At 45.2% G+C, this 17,613-nt stretch overlaps 1 protein-coding gene across 14 annotated transcripts in view; it reads left to right on the plus strand.

Moving 5' to 3' along the window:
* TRAF3IP1 (TRAF3 interacting protein 1) overlaps positions 1-17,613 on the plus strand; it is a 78,361-nt gene that overhangs the window by 13,022 nt on the left and 47,726 nt on the right. For 2 of the 14 annotated variants that reach the window (XM_054550084.2, XM_054550081.2), the window contains exons 7-13: positions 464-539; positions 3,256-3,357; positions 4,883-4,978; positions 11,000-11,101; positions 13,953-13,973; positions 15,286-15,370; positions 15,846-15,929. In XM_054550084.2, coding sequence (XP_054406059.1) covers positions 464-539; positions 3,256-3,357; positions 4,883-4,978; positions 11,000-11,101; positions 13,953-13,973; positions 15,286-15,370; positions 15,846-15,929 — 566 coding nt within the window. The remainder of the gene's footprint in view (positions 1-463; positions 540-3,255; positions 3,358-4,882; positions 4,979-10,999; positions 11,102-13,952; positions 13,974-15,285; positions 15,371-15,845; positions 15,930-17,613) is intronic. The other 12 variants (XM_054550086.2, XM_054550082.2, XM_054550088.2 and 9 more) reach the window with 10 other exon arrangements.

Consider the following 17,613-nt stretch of genomic DNA (forward strand, 5'->3'; position numbering starts at 1 on the left):
GTTAGGGGAGAGAGTTGGTGAGACTGGAACTGTGCCAGTGGAGGGAGGAATAGGATGTGCTGTTTCCTTTGATTTGTGTTCTGTTTAAATACATGTAAATTTTTACCTTCTGAGTTGCTTACAAGTGCATTTAAGTAATTAAGTATATAGCAACAGAAGTGGAGTCCTCATAAGCACATCCGATAAGACAGTGTTTCTCAAAGTGTGGTGAGCAGATTGTTGACCTTTTTAGGGCTGTACAGAACGATGGAATTCTAAATATAGTGTGAAAAGGGTTTTGGCCTCTGTGTAATTCACAGTCTCAGGTCTGGAGTCCTTAGTGGTATCGAGTTTTTAAAGCATATGGGCACTATTGCTGGATTTCATACTTGTTCTTCCTCAAGAAGGGCTTGAAAAGTAAACTTGCTTATGATATTGCTGTGTAATACATCAATTAATTTCTTTTCATTCTTTTTTCTTTAAGACTGAGATTTCCACTAGAGCATCCAAGTCATTGACAACAAAAACATCAAAACGGCGATCCAAAAATTCAGTGGAAGGTACTGCAAAACTTATATATGTAGCTGAAAATATGGATATTAGTTTTTTGGTTTTTTTTTTTGTCTTAATCCCAATGTCTAGTAGGAAAGAACTCCTATGGCTGGAAAACAGACTTGCTGTGTCTGGGAATGAACAGCGTGTGGAAAGAATGAAGATTTGTGGCTGTTACATACACATGCATGCGTGCACAAGTGTGTGAGCTGATGACATCAGGGCAGAGTAGCCCCTCTTTGCTGGAGATCTGTGTTGAAATCTAAAAGTTGTGATCAAATTTTCATTTTCCAGAAATACTTATCAGCCATCTTCGTTTCAGTAGTTCCGTCCTTTGCATTGGCAGTCTGCATTTAATCCTCATGCAGGTTGGACATAGAGCATGTAGGCAGATAATGTTTATGTGTTTAAAAACTGCAGAAATTATGATTGGAAGTCATGCTAAAAGCTGAACGTACAGGCCTGGCCTGCGGTCTGCTGAAGGATAGTACCTCATCATCTTGCCTAACATAAGAGTGTCAGGCAAATGCAGGGAAGCCCTATTGGAGGCCACTGGCGTTGGAGGCTTATTTTTCATTGAAGTATGAAGTTACTTTGAATGAGCAGTGCTAGTTTCTGAAAAATCATCCTTTTCCTAAACTGTGTAAGTTAAAGAAGGGTGGCAAGATGTAGTAGTGGGAATTTTCCCCTTAGAAAGGAGGCTTAGATGGTAGGTCCCACGTGTGCACAATAATTAGTAATGCGTTTGTGACCAGCTTAGTGCCAGAAGCCTTTGCTGTCTTTTGGTTGACCGCTGTGGGGTGGGTTTCCAGAAGCGCAGTGGCTGGCACAAAGGGTGTGGCATTATGGCTACTGCATGCCCTTAATGGCCCTTCACCCCACACCTTCTCCAGTGTTGTAAAGGCATGCTGATTTTGATGGATGAAAAACAAAAACGTTGATGACCAGTGAAATCGTCCTTGTCGTCGTGTGTGAGTGTTTTGGGCGTCTCTGACCTGCCTGTTCTTTGGTTTCCCTGGGTTCTTCTTGCTTCTGGAGTCTGCATTCTTACTGATTTGCTTGCGCGTGCTGTATGTGAAGGACATCTGCCAATTTGTCAATTTTTGCATAAGTGTTTCTTTTTCTGTTTGTTTCTACTAGTTATATTTGGTTTAGTTTCTGATTTGCCTAAGTGTTAAATTGTTATGTGCTTGAGGCCTCTAATCTTTTTTTTGGTAATCTTTCCAGAGATTTGAGAGGTGAAGATTTGCGTTTTATCATACTTTTTTTTTTACTTAATTTCTTATGTTATCTCTTACTTTAATTCATGGTATAAGGTGAGGCTCTGAATCTATTTTGTCAGAATAATTCATCCGTGGTTCCAGGATCACTTATTCATTGAATGCTTCTCTCCTGCTCTGTGATGCCTTTTGTAGTCTGGGTTACGGGCTTTTTTGTGTGTGGTGTTTTTTACTTCCACTTTTTTATTTTTACTATTAGTTTCCTATCATTGTTCTTTTCAGAAAAGTTTTAAGCCATCTTATTTGCTTATTCTTCTGGATGAATTTTAAAAGCACTTCATGACTCAAGAATTCCACTCTTGCAAAATAAACAAACTAACGTCTCAGAATTTAATTGGACTTGTGTTAAATATATGCTTTCATTAGTTTAGGAAGATTAGGCACCTCTAACTTCAGCTTAGTGAAGGTGTCCCCCTCTTCCGAGAACACGTTGCGTGTACTTGGGTGTGTCTGTTGGTTGCAGTGGTTGCTCACTGGTTTGTTTTATTTAATTAATTAATTTATTTATTTTGAGACGGAGTCTCACTCTGTCGCCAGACTGGAGTGCAGTGGCGCAATCTTGGCTCACTGCAGCCTCTGCCTCCCAGGTTCAAGTGATTCTCCTGCCTCAGCCTCCTGAGTAGCTGGGATTACATGTGTGCGCCACCACGCCCAGCTAATTTTTTGTATTTTTAGTAGAGACAGGGTTTCACCATGTTGGCCAGGCTGGTCTCGAACTCCTGACCTCAAGTGATCCGCCCGCCTCAGCCTCCCAAAGTGCTGGAATTACAGGCGTGAGCCACCGCGCCTCGCCTGTTGTTGCCTCTTAATCCAGTAGTTCTTCTGTTGATTCTTTTGGCTTTCCTAAGCAGACAGTTGTATCATCTGCTCTTCTTTTCTAATTGCTTCCGATATGTGCATCAGTGTTTACTGGTGAGCTTGTGCTCTAGGGTTCTTTTGTATGGTCTTAAGAGATTTCATTACCAGACATTTATGGGCTTTTTGACACGGAGCTTCCCTGAGCTATCAACAGCTCAGTGGACTCTTGTCTTCCCCTCCTGCTAGCCGGGCACTGACCTCCCTGTGGGTTCCCCAGCAAAGCTGGCACTCTGCCTGAACATTCTGCCTCACTTAAGTAGGTTCTCATTTGGGCAAATGCCCAGTACCCAGAGGTGTGTGAGACACTGGACCTCTGTGTCCTGCTCAAGGGGATGAATGAGCCTTTACTACAGGGTGTGAGGGTATCACATTGTTAAACATATTTAGACTCTTAAAGTCATTCTGGAATCCCTGCAGAATCCAGAAAGCATTCTGCCTGAGAATATTATAATTTTTGCTTATTTCTAAGTAATGCATACAGAGCTGATCACTTTGACTTAATGAGTACATTTTAATTTTGTTTGTTAACTGCTTTACATTACAGATTAAGTTTAATATATATTTTCATTGTGCAATTTTATGTCAGGAAGAAGGGACCCTAAAACCAGTGAAAATAGTCTTTCCCCTGAAAAAGAACATAACTCTTCCTACTGTAAAGCTAAGAAGGAACATAGCATGAAACAGCTCGGTAAGCTAAGTGAACTATGGTGGAGGCTGTGAGTGAGTGTTGAGAGTTGAAAGCTTTACTGCCTGGTCCTGTGCTTCTGCTTGGTCATTGAACATGTGGAAGTCTGTGGGGGTGGTTGGCATAGGTGTGGCCCTGCTTGACCTGGAGCCTGAGCTCTAGAACACTGCCTTCTGGCCAGAGTGGAGATGGGGCAGAGGGACATGTTGGCCTCATGCAGGGCTGCCCCTGGCCAGGTGAGGATTTCCTACCCTGAGTCAATCACAGGCTTAAATTGTCCATTTGAGCCTTCCTTCAGTGATTCTGCAGACATTTATGATAATAAAGAGAACACAGGGGTGCATATGTGCGTGTTAGTTTGTGATGAATCTTCAAGGAAAATGAAGCCAAGAGGAGCAAGGATGAGGAGCATGAGCAGGGAGGGCCTCTCCGAGGGAGGACATCTGGACAGAGAGCTGACTTGGGTGAAGGAGGACATGCAGGTGTGTGAGTGGTGAGGCGGGTGGAGAGAGGAACAGCGATAGGGGAAAGGGCTGGGCCAGGAAACAGGGCCTGGAGCTGCTGGTCCCGGAGCTGCTGTTCCCGGTCCACAGCAGCTGTGTGGTTTACAGTGAGTGCACACAGAAGTCCTTGAAGAGTTTTAAGCAGCACAGAGGCAAGATTTGACTTAGGTTTTAGAAGGCCTCCTTTTAAAACTGTGGAGTGGCAGGAGTAAAGGCTGCAGAGCAGTGAGGAGGGGGCCGTGGCATCTGGATGAGAGGAGGTGATGGTTCGGACCAGAGTGCCAGTGGTGAGAGCAGGCTGGGTTTACTGTGCTGTTGGGTTGGATGCCACTTGTTTGAATGGAAAGGAATCAAAGATGAGATTCATTCTGGGAGGGGTCTGGGCTCCTAGGGGGTGGCCTTTATTGACACAGACGGTTCTGGGAGACACTGGTTGGTGGAATGGGTGGCAGTGTTAGGAATTCTGTGTTGGACAACAAATTTGAGATGGCTGTGGACCAACCAAGTAGAAACATCTAGTCGACAGCTGGATATATTGACTTGGAGATCAGTAGAGAGCTGGAGAAACCGAAGGGAAAAACAAAAAATGGAGAGTTCTAGCATACAAGTGATGTTTACGGACGTGGACCTTTGTGCAGTAGTTATTCCAGGGGCGTGTGTAGGTAGGAAAGGGCGTGGTGAACTCCAGAGCTTGCTGTGGTCCCCCAGGTCAGAAGAGGAAGAGGAGGAGGAGGAAAAGGAGGAGGGAGGAGGAGGAAAAGGAGGAGGGAGGATCATCCTTGCAAAGGAAACAGAAGGCCAACAAGTTGGAGGAAAACTTGGAGAGGAAGAAGGTGTTAGGGAAGGAGAGGGGGCTTCTTGTCAAGTTCTAATGAGGGGAGTCATGTGGAGGCTGAGAGTTGACCATTTAGTTGACAAGACAGTTTGCTGATGACCTTGGTGTAACCCTTATAAATCCCAGCTAAAACAACCAAACACAAAATCTTTTATAATATTTTAATCTGTTGTTAACTATTTTATGTCAGGAAGGAAGGAGGATAATATTTCAGCTAAAATTTTAGACTCCATAGTGTCTGGAATAAATAATGAGCCGAATCAGGAAACGACAACTTCAAAAATAGGTAAGAAAAATATATTCTTTAGTTTAAATTCCTCACCACTTTAATGTGAATGGTTATATCTCAATGTAGGTACACATTGTTAAAAAATTATTCTAACTACTTTAATGTTCATGAGACTTTTTCATGATGTATTGAAGACTGGACATAACTTGAGGTTTTATTTGCTTTAATATGCTAAGTTATGTAACTTTATTAACTCAGCTTTAAGTTAATTATATACCTTTTTATACATAGATTATTTTTACATTTCAGTCAAAATGCTTTCTTAACCTTGCTGTTGGGATCTCACAGTGGTGTGGCTGATGACGTAGAGAAACGGTTTTTATGTCTTCATCCTGCTCTGCTTTATTCTACTCAGAAAGTGCTCGCAGTAGAATATTTAAAGTACTAGTTAGGCATGTTGGGGAAGTTGGCCTGTCACAGCCAATCACATTCAGGCCAGCCGTGTGGCGGGTGCGCCCAGCCCTCGTCCTGCTGCCTCAGAGGGGGTGGTCCTTGGTTCAGTATCAGTAACTACTGTCATCTGTGACTTCAGACGGAATTCTTCAAAATATTAGAATTCTTCAGTTGCCCTTAAGGTAAAAATAGTGTAAAATTAGACTTTAGAGGAAGAGGAAATTTTTGCTGGGCCCAACTTGCCTTGTATCTGTCTGACTTTTACACATTCTGAAGTGTAGCTGGAATACCGATGAGCGCGTCCTTCTCTCTCTCTGTGCGTTCCCCTCAGAGCTGGCATTTCCAGGAGTGGGTGTGCTTGGTACAGCAGCCGCAGTGTGAAAGATGATCTGTGGTTATTTTATTCCAAGTAGGGTGACTATATGGGAGTTGTCTGGGTCTTCAGTAGCATGGGATGGCGGAGTAAAAGGTGACTGAGCTGGAGCAGGGTGTTTCCACTGAAGAGAGACCCTGTCATACGGGCATGCATGTTACCGTTCAACCACATCTTGGTGATGTATGTTTTCTTTTTGTGGGAGCTTTCCTCATCCTCAGGTGCCTGGGGGAAAACACCCAGGCACACTGCAATCCTGCACTGCAGGAGAGGGCAGCAGGCAGTGGCGAAAGCCTGAGGGGTGGCTTCCTGGTAGCCCCCACCCGGCTAGCTAGGACCTCATCTCTGCGGCCACAGGGATGACTCCCCACCTCCTGCTTACCTGCTTCATGGCCTTGAGCCAGCCACGTGAGTGGGTTCTCTGAGCCAGTTTCCTCGTCATAAATGGGCGTAAAGATACCTGCCTTGAGGGTGAACCAGGTGTCCATAAAGTGGTGGCTTGCCCCAGGCATGCTGCAGTCTAACCCGCTTTATCACGGATCACCTCTGCTGAACTGCCAGCCCCGGATCAGGGCGAGACAGCGCTCATCCTGAGATGGGCAATGGATTTAGAACAAATTGAAATCATTCTCCAGACATGTAATGAGGACCGTATAGGTAATATCAGCAAGTGTGAAAATAACACAAGTGCAGGCAGTAAGAAGCACAAACTGCAAACGTGGTTTCTGGGTTGAGCTTTTTGCAGAGATTGGGATGGAGCCTGATGCCACCTGCGGGGGAGCAGAGTCTCCCGCTGTCCTTGGGTGGCAGTGTGGGGTGGGGGGCGGTACGGGGGGTTGGGAACAGTGGCCAGGAGCAGAGCCTGGGCTCTGGAGAGACTCCCGGTCCCTCGTCTTTCTCCTCCCCCCCCACCCTGCCCCTGCTTCCCTGGGGTCCTGCCACAGCACGGGCCTGGGGTCTCTGTCTTCGCGGTTGCAGGTGTTACCTTGCACTGGTCATGGTTTAACATTGGAATTCAGAGTTTGCTGGCGGTTGTTACAGTTCCTTAATTTCTTCATTGAGGGTGCACTGCCATTGGGTCTGGTTAATGAGCCGGTCCTCACAGTACCTTTCCTTCTTAGTGCTTCAAAGAAAAGTCCATGTTGTCAAAGCTGGCCTTTGTTGCACTGACTGACCTGGCCCTCATGAGCCCTGTGCCCATAGCCTGGGTCATCATCAGAGAATTTGTGGGTCTTATTGTTATCATTTTGATTTTTTGGGTGGATTAAAGAGTTCAACAAGGAATTTATCCATTTCTTTTTCAAAACATGAACAATTTCTTCCTGTACTCCAGTTGTTATGCAAGCTGTAAGGCATGCTTTGTTCGCTTTACAATTGTGTGACAGTTCCAGGTTTTTCTGGAACATTAAGTCAGGTCTTTATTTTGTTTAGTTTCCCTCATTTCATCTTTGCTTACTTCTCTAACTGTTTCTATTGTGAAAAATACGGAAAAGTAGAAAGAATAGTACAACTAATGCCCATATACCTCTCACCCAGATTCACTAGTTTTACGTTTGCCATTTTGCTTAATGTACAGTTATGCATGTGTGTGTGTATATATATATTTTTTTGAGACGGAGTCTCACTCTGTTGCCCAGGCTAGGGTACAGTGGCGTGATCTCAGCTCACTGCAACCTCCACCTCCTGGGTTCAAGCGATTCTTCTGCCTCAGCCTCCTGAGTAGCTGGGACTACAGGTGTGTGCTACGATACCCGGCTTCTCATGTATATTTTTGAGACAGGGCTTTGCTCTGTCACTCAGCCTGGAGTGCAGTGGTATGATCATAACTCACTGCAGTCTTGAACTCCTTGGCTCAAGTGATCCTCCTGCCTCAGCCTCTTGACTAGCTAGGACTACAGGCATGTGTCACCATGCCCAGCTAATTGTTTTTTTTTTTTTTTTTTTGTAGAGGGAGCATCTCACTTTGTTGCCTAGGCTGGTTTGAACTCCTGGGCTCAAGTGATCCTTTCACCTCAAACTCCCAAAGTGCTGGGATTACAGGCATAAGCCAGCAGACCCAGCATATAGTTACATATTTTAATGAACTGTTTCAAGGTATGTTAAAAAACATCCTAACACTTTAAATACTTTGACATGCAGCTTTAAAAAAGTACATTTTCCTACATAGCCAGAAAAGTATTGTCTAACTGAACTCAGTTATTGCTTCCTGATAGCATCTAAAACCCAAGCTATATTCTAATTGTCCCAGAAATGTTTTTCTATTCTTTTTTTTTTTTTTTTTTAAAAACACTGGCTATTTGATGACATTTAACTTAGTGTAGGTAAAATTTGTGCAGAACACTGGCAGAATGATGGACCTCTTTCAATTGTATTTATGGGCCGTACGTCTGATTAGTTTCAGTAACAGTGACTGATAGGGACCGGCCCTCCCAGCCGGGCACAGTGGTCCTTGCTCTATGCACAAGATCTCATTTGACTCAGGATGGCTCTGTGAGGTGGGGCAAACTGGGCAAACTGCGGCTCAAGAAGGCTGAGGGACCTGACCAAAGCGTAGCCCATGGAGAGAGGAAGTGCCACTGTTCCACCCTAGGGCGTCTTGAGCCAGGGCTCACATTCTCACCTACAAGGTTCATTGGTTGCCAGGTAGCTCCAGACAACAGATTGTGCTTATGCTGTGACTCTTTTTTTTTTTTTTTATTTTGCCAATTCATAGTCATTTTTATTTTATTTTATTTCTTTTTTGAGATGGATTCTCACTCTGTAGCCAGGTTGGAGTGCAGTAGAACGATCTTGGCTCACTGCAACCTCCACCTCCTAGGTTCAAGGGATTCTCATGTCTCAGCCTCCTGAGTAGCTGGGATTACAGGTGTGCGCCACTAGGTCCAGCTAATTTTTGTGTTTTCAGTAGAGATGGGGTTTCACCATGTTGGCCAGGCTGGTCTCAAACTCCTGAGCTCAGGTGATCCACCTGTCTGGGCCTCTCAAAATGCTGGGATTACAGGTGTGAACCACTGCTCCCGGCCGTCATTTTCATTTTATAAGTGCATTATTTATTTGTTTAAAGCAATTATTTGACAAACTGTTTAGTCCCCTCTCCGTGATTATGAATTGATTCTACAGTGTGGTGTAATTAGTGAGCGTATAGTCTGTTTTCATGTTCTTTCTCTCGGTGTGAACTTGGTGTTTAGTAAAGCTTACATAAGAATACCACTAGAACTTTGAAAAGGTAAAATTGTGAAAGTGTCATTGGTCTCTGAACTACAGAATGAAGATAATGCATTTATAATTTGCTCATTGTGATGGTGAATATGGTAGAGTATGGAAAATATTTGACACTTTGAAATCAAGTACACAACTTAAAATGATTAGAATGTTTTCTTCTAAAGTTGAGCATCTACAACTGCCAAGCTTATGTTTATTTTTATATTTTTTTGGTTAAGAACTTAATATTTCATGTTTATTCTCTGGTTACCCTGTATAAAATATAAATAACTATTTGAATCAGACTATTTAAGTCAGCATCATTTTCACAGATTGATAAAAATGTCTTTGCAAAATTATATGTCATCTATTTTATGTAGTTCTATTACATTATAAATAAAACAGTTATATGATAGTTAATGTCAGGTTGATTCTGATGTAAGCTGTTTTGAATAGTTTTAAGAATTATAAGATTGTATTTCAGGAAAGGGAACATTTTTCCAATTTTATTTTTGTCTCTCAGTTTCTTTTTAGAGTGGTAGGTCCTTTGACTGAGGCTAGTTTTCCAGCTCTGGGTCCTGCTGTAATGTAGAACCTATTCCTCTAGCCCCTCATCGGCCCCCTATCTTTTTTTTTGTTTTTTGGGACAGATTCTGGCTCTGTCACCAGGCTGGAGTGCAGTGGCACGATCTCGGCTCACTGCACCCTCCACTTCCTGGGTCCAAGAGATTCTCCTGCCTTAGCCTCCTGAGTAGCTGGGACTACAGGCGTGTGCCACCATACCCGGCTAATTTTTGTATTTTTAGTAGAGATGGGGTTTCACCATGTTGGCCAGGATGGTCTTACTCTCTTGAGCTCGTGATCCGCTGGCCTCAGCCTCCCAAAGTGCTGGGATTACAGGCATGAGCCACCACACCCGGCTCCTACCCTTTTTTTTTCAGACAGGATCTTGCTCTTACATGCAGGCTGGAGAGCAGTGGCATGATCATGGCTCACTGCAGCCTCCACCTCCTGGGCTCACATGATTCTCCTGCCTCAGCCTCCTGGGTAGCTGGGACTACAGGCACCTGCCACCATGCCTAACTAATTTTTGTAGATATGAGGTTTCACCAGGTTGCCCAGGCTGGTGCCTGCCTTGGCCTCCCAGAGTGTTGAGACTACAGGCATGAGCCACTGCGCTTGGCCTTTTTTTTTTTTTTTTTTTTTTTTTCGAGATAGGGTCTTACTCTTTTCCCTGGGCTGGAGTGCAGTGGCATGATCATAGCTTATTGTAGCCTCGAACTCCTGGACTCAAGTGATCCTCCCATCTCAGCCTCCTGAGTAGCTGGGACTACAGGTGTGTGTAACCATGCCTGGCTAGTTTTTAAAATTTTATATTTTTTGTGTAGACGAGTTCTCTCTATGTTACCTAGGTTGTCTTTACTCCTGGGCTCAAGTGATGCTCCCACCTAGGCCTCCCAAATTGCGGGGATTATAGGTGTGAGCCACTGTGCCCAGCCTGGTTTTTTTTTTTTTTTTTTTTCTTCTTCACAGCAAAAATATTTTCTCAGGTATTTGACACTTTTTCTATCTTCATAAACTTTGGAACATCAGTCAGTAATTAGTAGACAATATGTGAAAGTTTTCAATATGGCCAGGACTGTGCACTGTGTCCAAAATATTTTTCTTTTCTTCCTGCATTCCTGAAACAGCCGCCTACTTGCAGCCTCTCAGCTGCTGGGTCTGTCTCTAGTGGGGAGGTGAGTGGAGACTGGCAGTGTCAGGTAGCTCCAGAAATGGGGGCAGGGGCAGTCTGCTCCTCCTGGCCTGAGTAGACCCAGGATCCACTCACAGTCTGGGGTGTCCTTTCCCTTTCACCCCAGAGCCGCCCATGGGGGAGGAACATTCTAGAAGCATGTTTTCTAAAAGCTGCCTTTGGTCAGTCCTTTGTCAGTCCAAACTTGCAGTGTGGGAAAACAGATAAGTAAGTGTGCTCTATATTAATGAAGCCGCTGATCACCAACCCTTTGGTGTGCAGTCTTAATGACTAATTTTAAACTGTTTTATGTCAGGAACAAAAGAAGCTAATATTAACTCAACTAGTATTTCAGATGATAATTCAGCTAGTCTGCGGTGTGAGAATATTGAGCCCAACCCCGCAGAGAAGCAGAAAGGTAAGAATGGTCCCGTTTCGCCCTTTCCTGGCGAGAGCAGTGAGCCCTCCAGAACCTTCTTCCCAAAGGGCCGCAGCCCAGAGCCCGAGGTTTTCCCCTTGGGTCTGAACGTGGCAAGTGATTCATTTCTGCCTTTTTGCAGAAACTAGAATCGAACATGGTGGTTTGTTGATAGCATGGGGCCCACTCGTGTGCTCCCCCGTGCTTTGTGAGTGAGAGGAGGTGGCATGTTTCATCACTTGGGGAGTGTCATGAGTGGTCCCTGAAAAGTTTCGGGGTCGCTACTTGGACAGCCCCACCAGTCAAGAGGTGTACCCCCCAGACTTCATGGTCACAGTGCTGTGGCCACCATGATTTTTTTGTCTGTCATTAGCTTTGAGTGTTGAATTAAAACCTCAATGAGATTTTACTTTCACCATAAATTTTCTCAGCCTTAAAAAAAACTTTGGTAAAATAGCCATTCAATGTTTATGTTTTGAGGCCTTGGAGCTCCTAACAGGCCTGCAAGGGTGCCAGTGCCCAGGTAACCAAGGCTTGTGCAGGCGGCAGTGGCAGGGTGGGGTGTGGCCAGGGGAGGGCTGATGTTTGTTGATTCATTCAAACAGAAAATTTTCTGTTGAAGGCCTACTGCATGTCAACCCTGAGGCTGGGAGTGCATGAGCCAGCGAAGTCAGGCTGGCCTCCTGCCTTCCTGGTGCAGATGAGGCTTGAAGATCAACCGAAACTGTTTGATGGGGTGGCAGTCTGGGACGGGAGGGGCCTTGGTTGGTGAGGGTGGCCCAGAAAGCCTGCAGGGCAGAAGGGACTGTATAAACCAAGATCCCAGCTGGGATGCGACTACAGCAGGGCTGGCTCAGCCCAGAGGAAGGGCCAGAGCCAGGTTCCTGTGCCAACTTATGGAGTTTAGCCTTTATTGGAAGAGCAGCGGGAGGTTAATTATATCTTTAGGAGGAGCAGTATAATGATATTTAGATTTTAAAGAGTGGCCATGTTAATTAGGGAGGGTTAAAGATTGTCCAGAGAAGAGAGAGAGGCCTGGACTGTGGAGACGCCCTGGGAAGGGAGAAGTGGTGGGATTCCAGGGCTGCTGGCACGTGCTGGGGGAGCTGGCCTGGAGCGTAGAGGAAAGGCCCAGGCTAGAGAGGAGCTGTGAGAGTTGCTGGCACCGGGTGATGGCAGGAGCCTGGGTGGGGACTAGGTCACCTGGGACGAGATTGTGAGTGCAGGAGCTGGCAGAGCGCTGGCGCCGTGGAAGCACAGGCATCGGGGAGGATGGTGTGGGCCATGTGGCAGGTGCCTTGGGTTCTGGGTAACGGGGACTGGAAGTATCCATTGAAAGGCAGAGAGTTCACTGTGCTGACTTTCCTTCTGGGTATTGGCCTTGTGGTTGAATAACTGCACCTCTCAGGCACCTTTCTGAGTGCTGTGTTAATCCAGGGTCTGTTCCCAACACCCTGGTGTTTTGAAGAAAGACCCGGGGATTTGAAACTGTGTCTGCTGCCTGCCCCCAGGTCGCACGAGGACTCTCAGTGCTGGTTTCTGCTAAGCACATGCTCCAGGCCACACAGCCATGAGGAAAAGATCTTCTGCCACCTGCTCTTGGTTCCCAGCCGTCCCATCCCAGGGTTGAGCTGAGTCCTCCACCCCCATTGGCCCAAAATGCTGGGGTCTCTGAAACTGCCCTTCTAGTGGCACTATCTGGAACTACATTCTCCAGGTCCCTGCTAACCACTGTGCCCTCCAGTCCCCTAGGCCCTGGCAGGTGCCAGGCTGCCCCCTGTGCTGTGGCACTTGGTAGGGTGTGACCTCTGGAGGCTCCCAGGTCTATACTAATAGGGTCCTCTAGAGCCTCCCGGTTCCCCTTGATCCACAAGCTTGGCCCCTTCTCTCCCTGTCAGAGCCACCCTCTTAGGGCAGCATTAATGAGCTCGTGGCTGTTATGCTCACGGAAAGCACTCCTGTGAATAAACGAGCTAGAGGTGTCTGTGGAGTGCTCCTCACTCTGCTCGGTGTGGACCCTCACAATAACCCAGGCTGATTTCTCGAGGCTGCATGAACTGTTCCTGTCTGAGGCGGGGCCGTGTTAAGCGAGGGGCTGCATCAGGCCCTGCTGCCTCCTCTCTGCCCGTATAGTGTCCTGGGCTGTCATGTGAATCCATGTGCTTTCCGCTCTTCTGCAAATGCGTTCGTGCATCTTAAAGAGTGTGAAACAGAGATTTCCCACCTGTGGTTTTGAATCCACCCCACCCCTGTGGTGCCGCTGCTCATTTACTTTGACTGTTTAGGTCACATTTGTCCCCAAGACAGCACTTGAGGAAAAAGGATCCTGGGTGAAGGTGCAGAGGTGGGCCTGTGTTGAGCTGGAAGATTTTCTTCTGCTTTCAGGAGCTGATGGAAAAATGCTTAGCAATCATGTCTATAAGATGGGCTGTTGTTGGCTGTCTCCCGGTCTTTGGAACGGCCCAGGATTTAGTTGGCCAGGTTCAGACTGTTGCGTCGTTCCTCACATTTGGGTGCGCTTTTTCTGTGGCTCTGGCTCTGTCGATTCTTGTCTCCTGAACTTGTTTACTTCCTCTCTCCGATGTGCTTTCTCCACATCCCTGTGTCCTGTTTCTATTTAGTACTGTTTTATGATGCACAGTTTGTTTGCTCTTTGTTTTTCTATCTTTGAAAATAAAACAAAATGGCAATAGGGACATTAGAAAAGCGGCTATGAGGAAATGACCTTTTTTTCTTAGCAGACATCCAAAATTATGTACAATGTGTTTTTCCTCTAATTCTGTTCTCATCATTTAATATATTGAGGTTGACTTACACAAAAGCTAATTTTTCTGATGTGCTTTTTTTTTAGGTGACTCCACCAGTGATGCAGGTGAGGAATGGCCTTAGATACGATACCTGTGTGTCATATCAATTCTATGCATGTGTGTGAATGTAAATGTGGACTCTCAGATTCATGCTTTATAAAGTGCATTAGTGAAAGTAACTTATTTTATGGAAAAAGATCGTAACTACTCTAATTTATTTATTTATTTATTTATTTATTTTTTGAGACGGAGTTTCACTCTTGTTGCCCAGGCTGGAGTGCAATGGCACAATCTCGGTTCACCACAACCTCTGCCTCCTGGGTTCAAGCAATTCTCCTGCCTTAGCCTCCCGAGTAGCTGGGATTACAGGCATGTGCCACCACGCCCGGCTAATTTTGTATTTTTAGTAGAGACGGGGTTTCTCTGTGTTGGTCAAGCTGGTCTCGAACTCCCAACCTCAGGTGATCCACCTGCCTCAGCCTCCCAAAGTGCTGGGATTACAGGAGTGAGCCACTGTGCCTGGCCAACTACCCTAATTTAATTTATATGTTTTAAGTTTGAAAAGAATACATTTCAGGATTTTTTTCCAGAATATAAAGTATATTTCTAATATTCAAATTCTGACTATTTTCTGAAGTGTTAATTCCTTTTACTTTAAATAGTGGAATAAACTTGTCGTAATAGTTTAGGCCTTGTTATTTACTGATTAATTCTTTTTATCAAAATGAATAAAACTTTGTTCAGATTATAAACATAATATGGTACATACCGATGTAGAAAAATTTAAAAATGCAAAAAAAAAAAGAACAAAAATTAAAAGCACTGGTAATTCTACTGCTTATAACTTAAATGAATATTCTTCTAGAACCCTGTATATATGTGTGTGTGTGTGTATATATATATATATATGCATATGTATATAATTGTTAGATATATTACTGTACTGGATTGTTTCACACAAAAGGGGGCTGGCATGTGACTGTACCATAATTTACTTAGTTACTGATTGATTGTCAGTATTATCAATGACGATGGGTGAACATCTTGACGTGTGTCCATTTCTCCTCTTGGGTTGTATTTCCTTTAAGTACTGAGTTGATCGGCCTGCCTTTTTAATTTTATTTCTGAAGTAATTGAACCAGTTTGTATTCCCTGGGTTTGAGTGTGCCCATTTTCCCAAATCTTCACCGAGTTTAGATATCAGACATCGGTTTTCTCTTCATCAACATGATTGATGGAAAAATTGCTCATTTGTATTTGCAATTACAAATGTATTTAATTGCAAATAACTGCAAATACAGATGCAAATAGTATTTTCAAATAGTTATTGGTGTGTTTTTTCCTTTGTGAATTGCTAATTGATTGTCATTTGTTTAGAAGGAGATGTTGGACCTGCTGGCCAAGATAAGTCTGAGGTGCCAGAGACTCCAGAAATTCCTAATGAGCTTTCATCCAACATCAGGTCTGTGTGCTTTGAATCCCTTTCCCTCAGCAGAGTGATCACACCTAGGACACTGCTGTGCTTCTCTTTCTGCTTGTTGCTATTTATTTAGTGCCTGAGCTAACTTATGAGGAATTACTTATACAAAGAATACAAGAAGTATATCAGTTTTCTGTACCGGAGTTATATCACTATATAGTGATATAATATTTTGGAGATTTAGGGGAATTCAAAATTATAGCTGAATTATGTGATGTTTTGATTAGTGATGGTTGTTGGTATTTTGAAATTACTGAAAATACAAGTGGAAAGATGGACACTTTCTGGTTGGTCGGGTTACTGGGACATTCCTCCTCTTCTGCAGAGTAGCACGTCCTAACTAGCACATTGATTATGGCCTGGAGATGAGAGTTAACATTCACCTGGGCTTTCTTTTCCAGTTTGAAATGTATAAGCCTTTCATCTCCTTTTTTGGTTTTCCAATATTTGGGTTTAGAAGAATTCCTCGGCCTGGGAGTGCAAGACCAGCCCCTCCCCGGGTCAAACGGCAAGACAGCGCGGAGGCGCTACCAATGGATAGGTAAGGCTGGCTCAGCAGGGCAGTTCCAGCCACACAGTGTGTTCTCCAGTGGGCATGGTGCCTCCGCTAAGAGAAAGGGGAGGGAAGCAGCACATGGTGCTGGAAACGTGCTATTGAGGAACAAAAAGTGAGGGTAGACCCTCGCCTCACACCATAGGCCAACAGACATGTCAGATGGATGAAAGAGAAAAACCATGCATACATGTAAAATTACATCTTCACATCTGTGGGAAAATGTTGGACTGCATTTCTCTGACCCCTAGATTGAAGACTTTCTAAGCGTGAAAACAATAGGGGAATTAGGAAAAAATAGGGGGAAAAATTAGGGGCTTAATTGCAGAAAAATTAAAAATAGAAGGTGATCAAAATGTTATAAGCAGGCTGGGCCTGGTCGCTCGTGCCTGTAATCCCAACATTTTGGGAGGCTGAGGCGGGCGGATCACTTGAGGTCAGGAGTTTGAGACCAGCCTGGCCAATGTGGTGAAACCCCCGTCTCTACTAAAAATACAAAAGTTAGCCGGGCGTGGTGGCATGTGCTTGTAGTCTCAGCTACTCAGGAGGCTGAGGCAGGAGAATCACTTGAACCTGGGAGGTGGAGGTTATAATGAGCTGAGATTGCACTGCTGTACTCCAACCTGGGCGACAGAGCGAGACTATATTAAAAAAAAAAAAAGTCATAAGCAATATAAAGACAAACAACAGATAGGATGGATCAGAGTGGGTTTCAGATCAAATAAGAGGCAGGAATAGGAGGCAGGAGTAGATGTGTTTTTCTAGGAGTTTTGCCACAAAGAGAAGCAAAGGAATAAGACTAGAAAGTGGGAAAGGTGGTGTCAAGGGGAGTTATTATTTTTCTGATGATGGGAATGATCCAGTGGAGAGGGGAAATTGATGACATAGGCGACGTGGGATAGGGGTTTGGTGGAGCAGAGTTCCCGTGTGGGTGTGGGAACGGGCGCCGAGGTGTAGTCGGCACATGGTGTGATGCAGATTCTTAAGGTGATTTTCTGGTACTTGTTTTTCTCATGAGCCGTAAGAGGGTCTGAGGGAAGAGGAGTGTCAGAGGAGAGAGGGGCTGGGTGAAGTTGCTGTGCACGAGAGTGGGCTAGTGAAGAGACTGGAGCAGAGGTGTTCCTCTAGGGGTGACCCTCCTTTGGGGACACTGCGCCATGATCTGGAGACATTTTCTGGTGTTCTGATGAAGGGGAGGGGTTAGGGCAGGGCAGTTGCTGAACCTCCTGCAATGCACAGGACAGTCTCCACCACAAAGGAGGATGGGCTGCCTGTCCATAGTGCCTGGGCGGAGGCCGTGGCTGACAGCTGACTTCGGGGCAGCATCTGGCGGACTTGGGCGTAAAGAGACAGGAGATGGTATGGCGGGGCCTGTTCTGCAGCCGCAGTTGGTCACACCTACAGGCACGGGGGCACAGGCTGTATTAAACAGGGCTCGGCTGTGCCAAGCAAGTGCACCGAGAGAGAAGGGAAGGAATAGGAGTATGTGGAAGCGCCACGGTCATGACCAGTGTGGGATTTCTGCCAGTGAGTGAAGGAGGAGCCCTCGGTGAAGGTCAGGAGGAGGCGTTAGGATTGAGAGGCTGAAGGTGCTGCACGGGTAGAAGGATTGTCGGAGTCAGGTCCTAGGGCCGTGACCTGGGAAGATAGATAGTGGTGGTAAAGGAGTGGG

Source organism: Pongo abelii, chromosome 11, assembly GCF_028885655.2.
Source record: "Pongo abelii isolate AG06213 chromosome 11, NHGRI_mPonAbe1-v2.0_pri, whole genome shotgun sequence".
In the NCBI taxonomy this organism is placed as follows: domain Eukaryota; kingdom Metazoa; phylum Chordata; class Mammalia; order Primates; family Hominidae; genus Pongo; species Pongo abelii.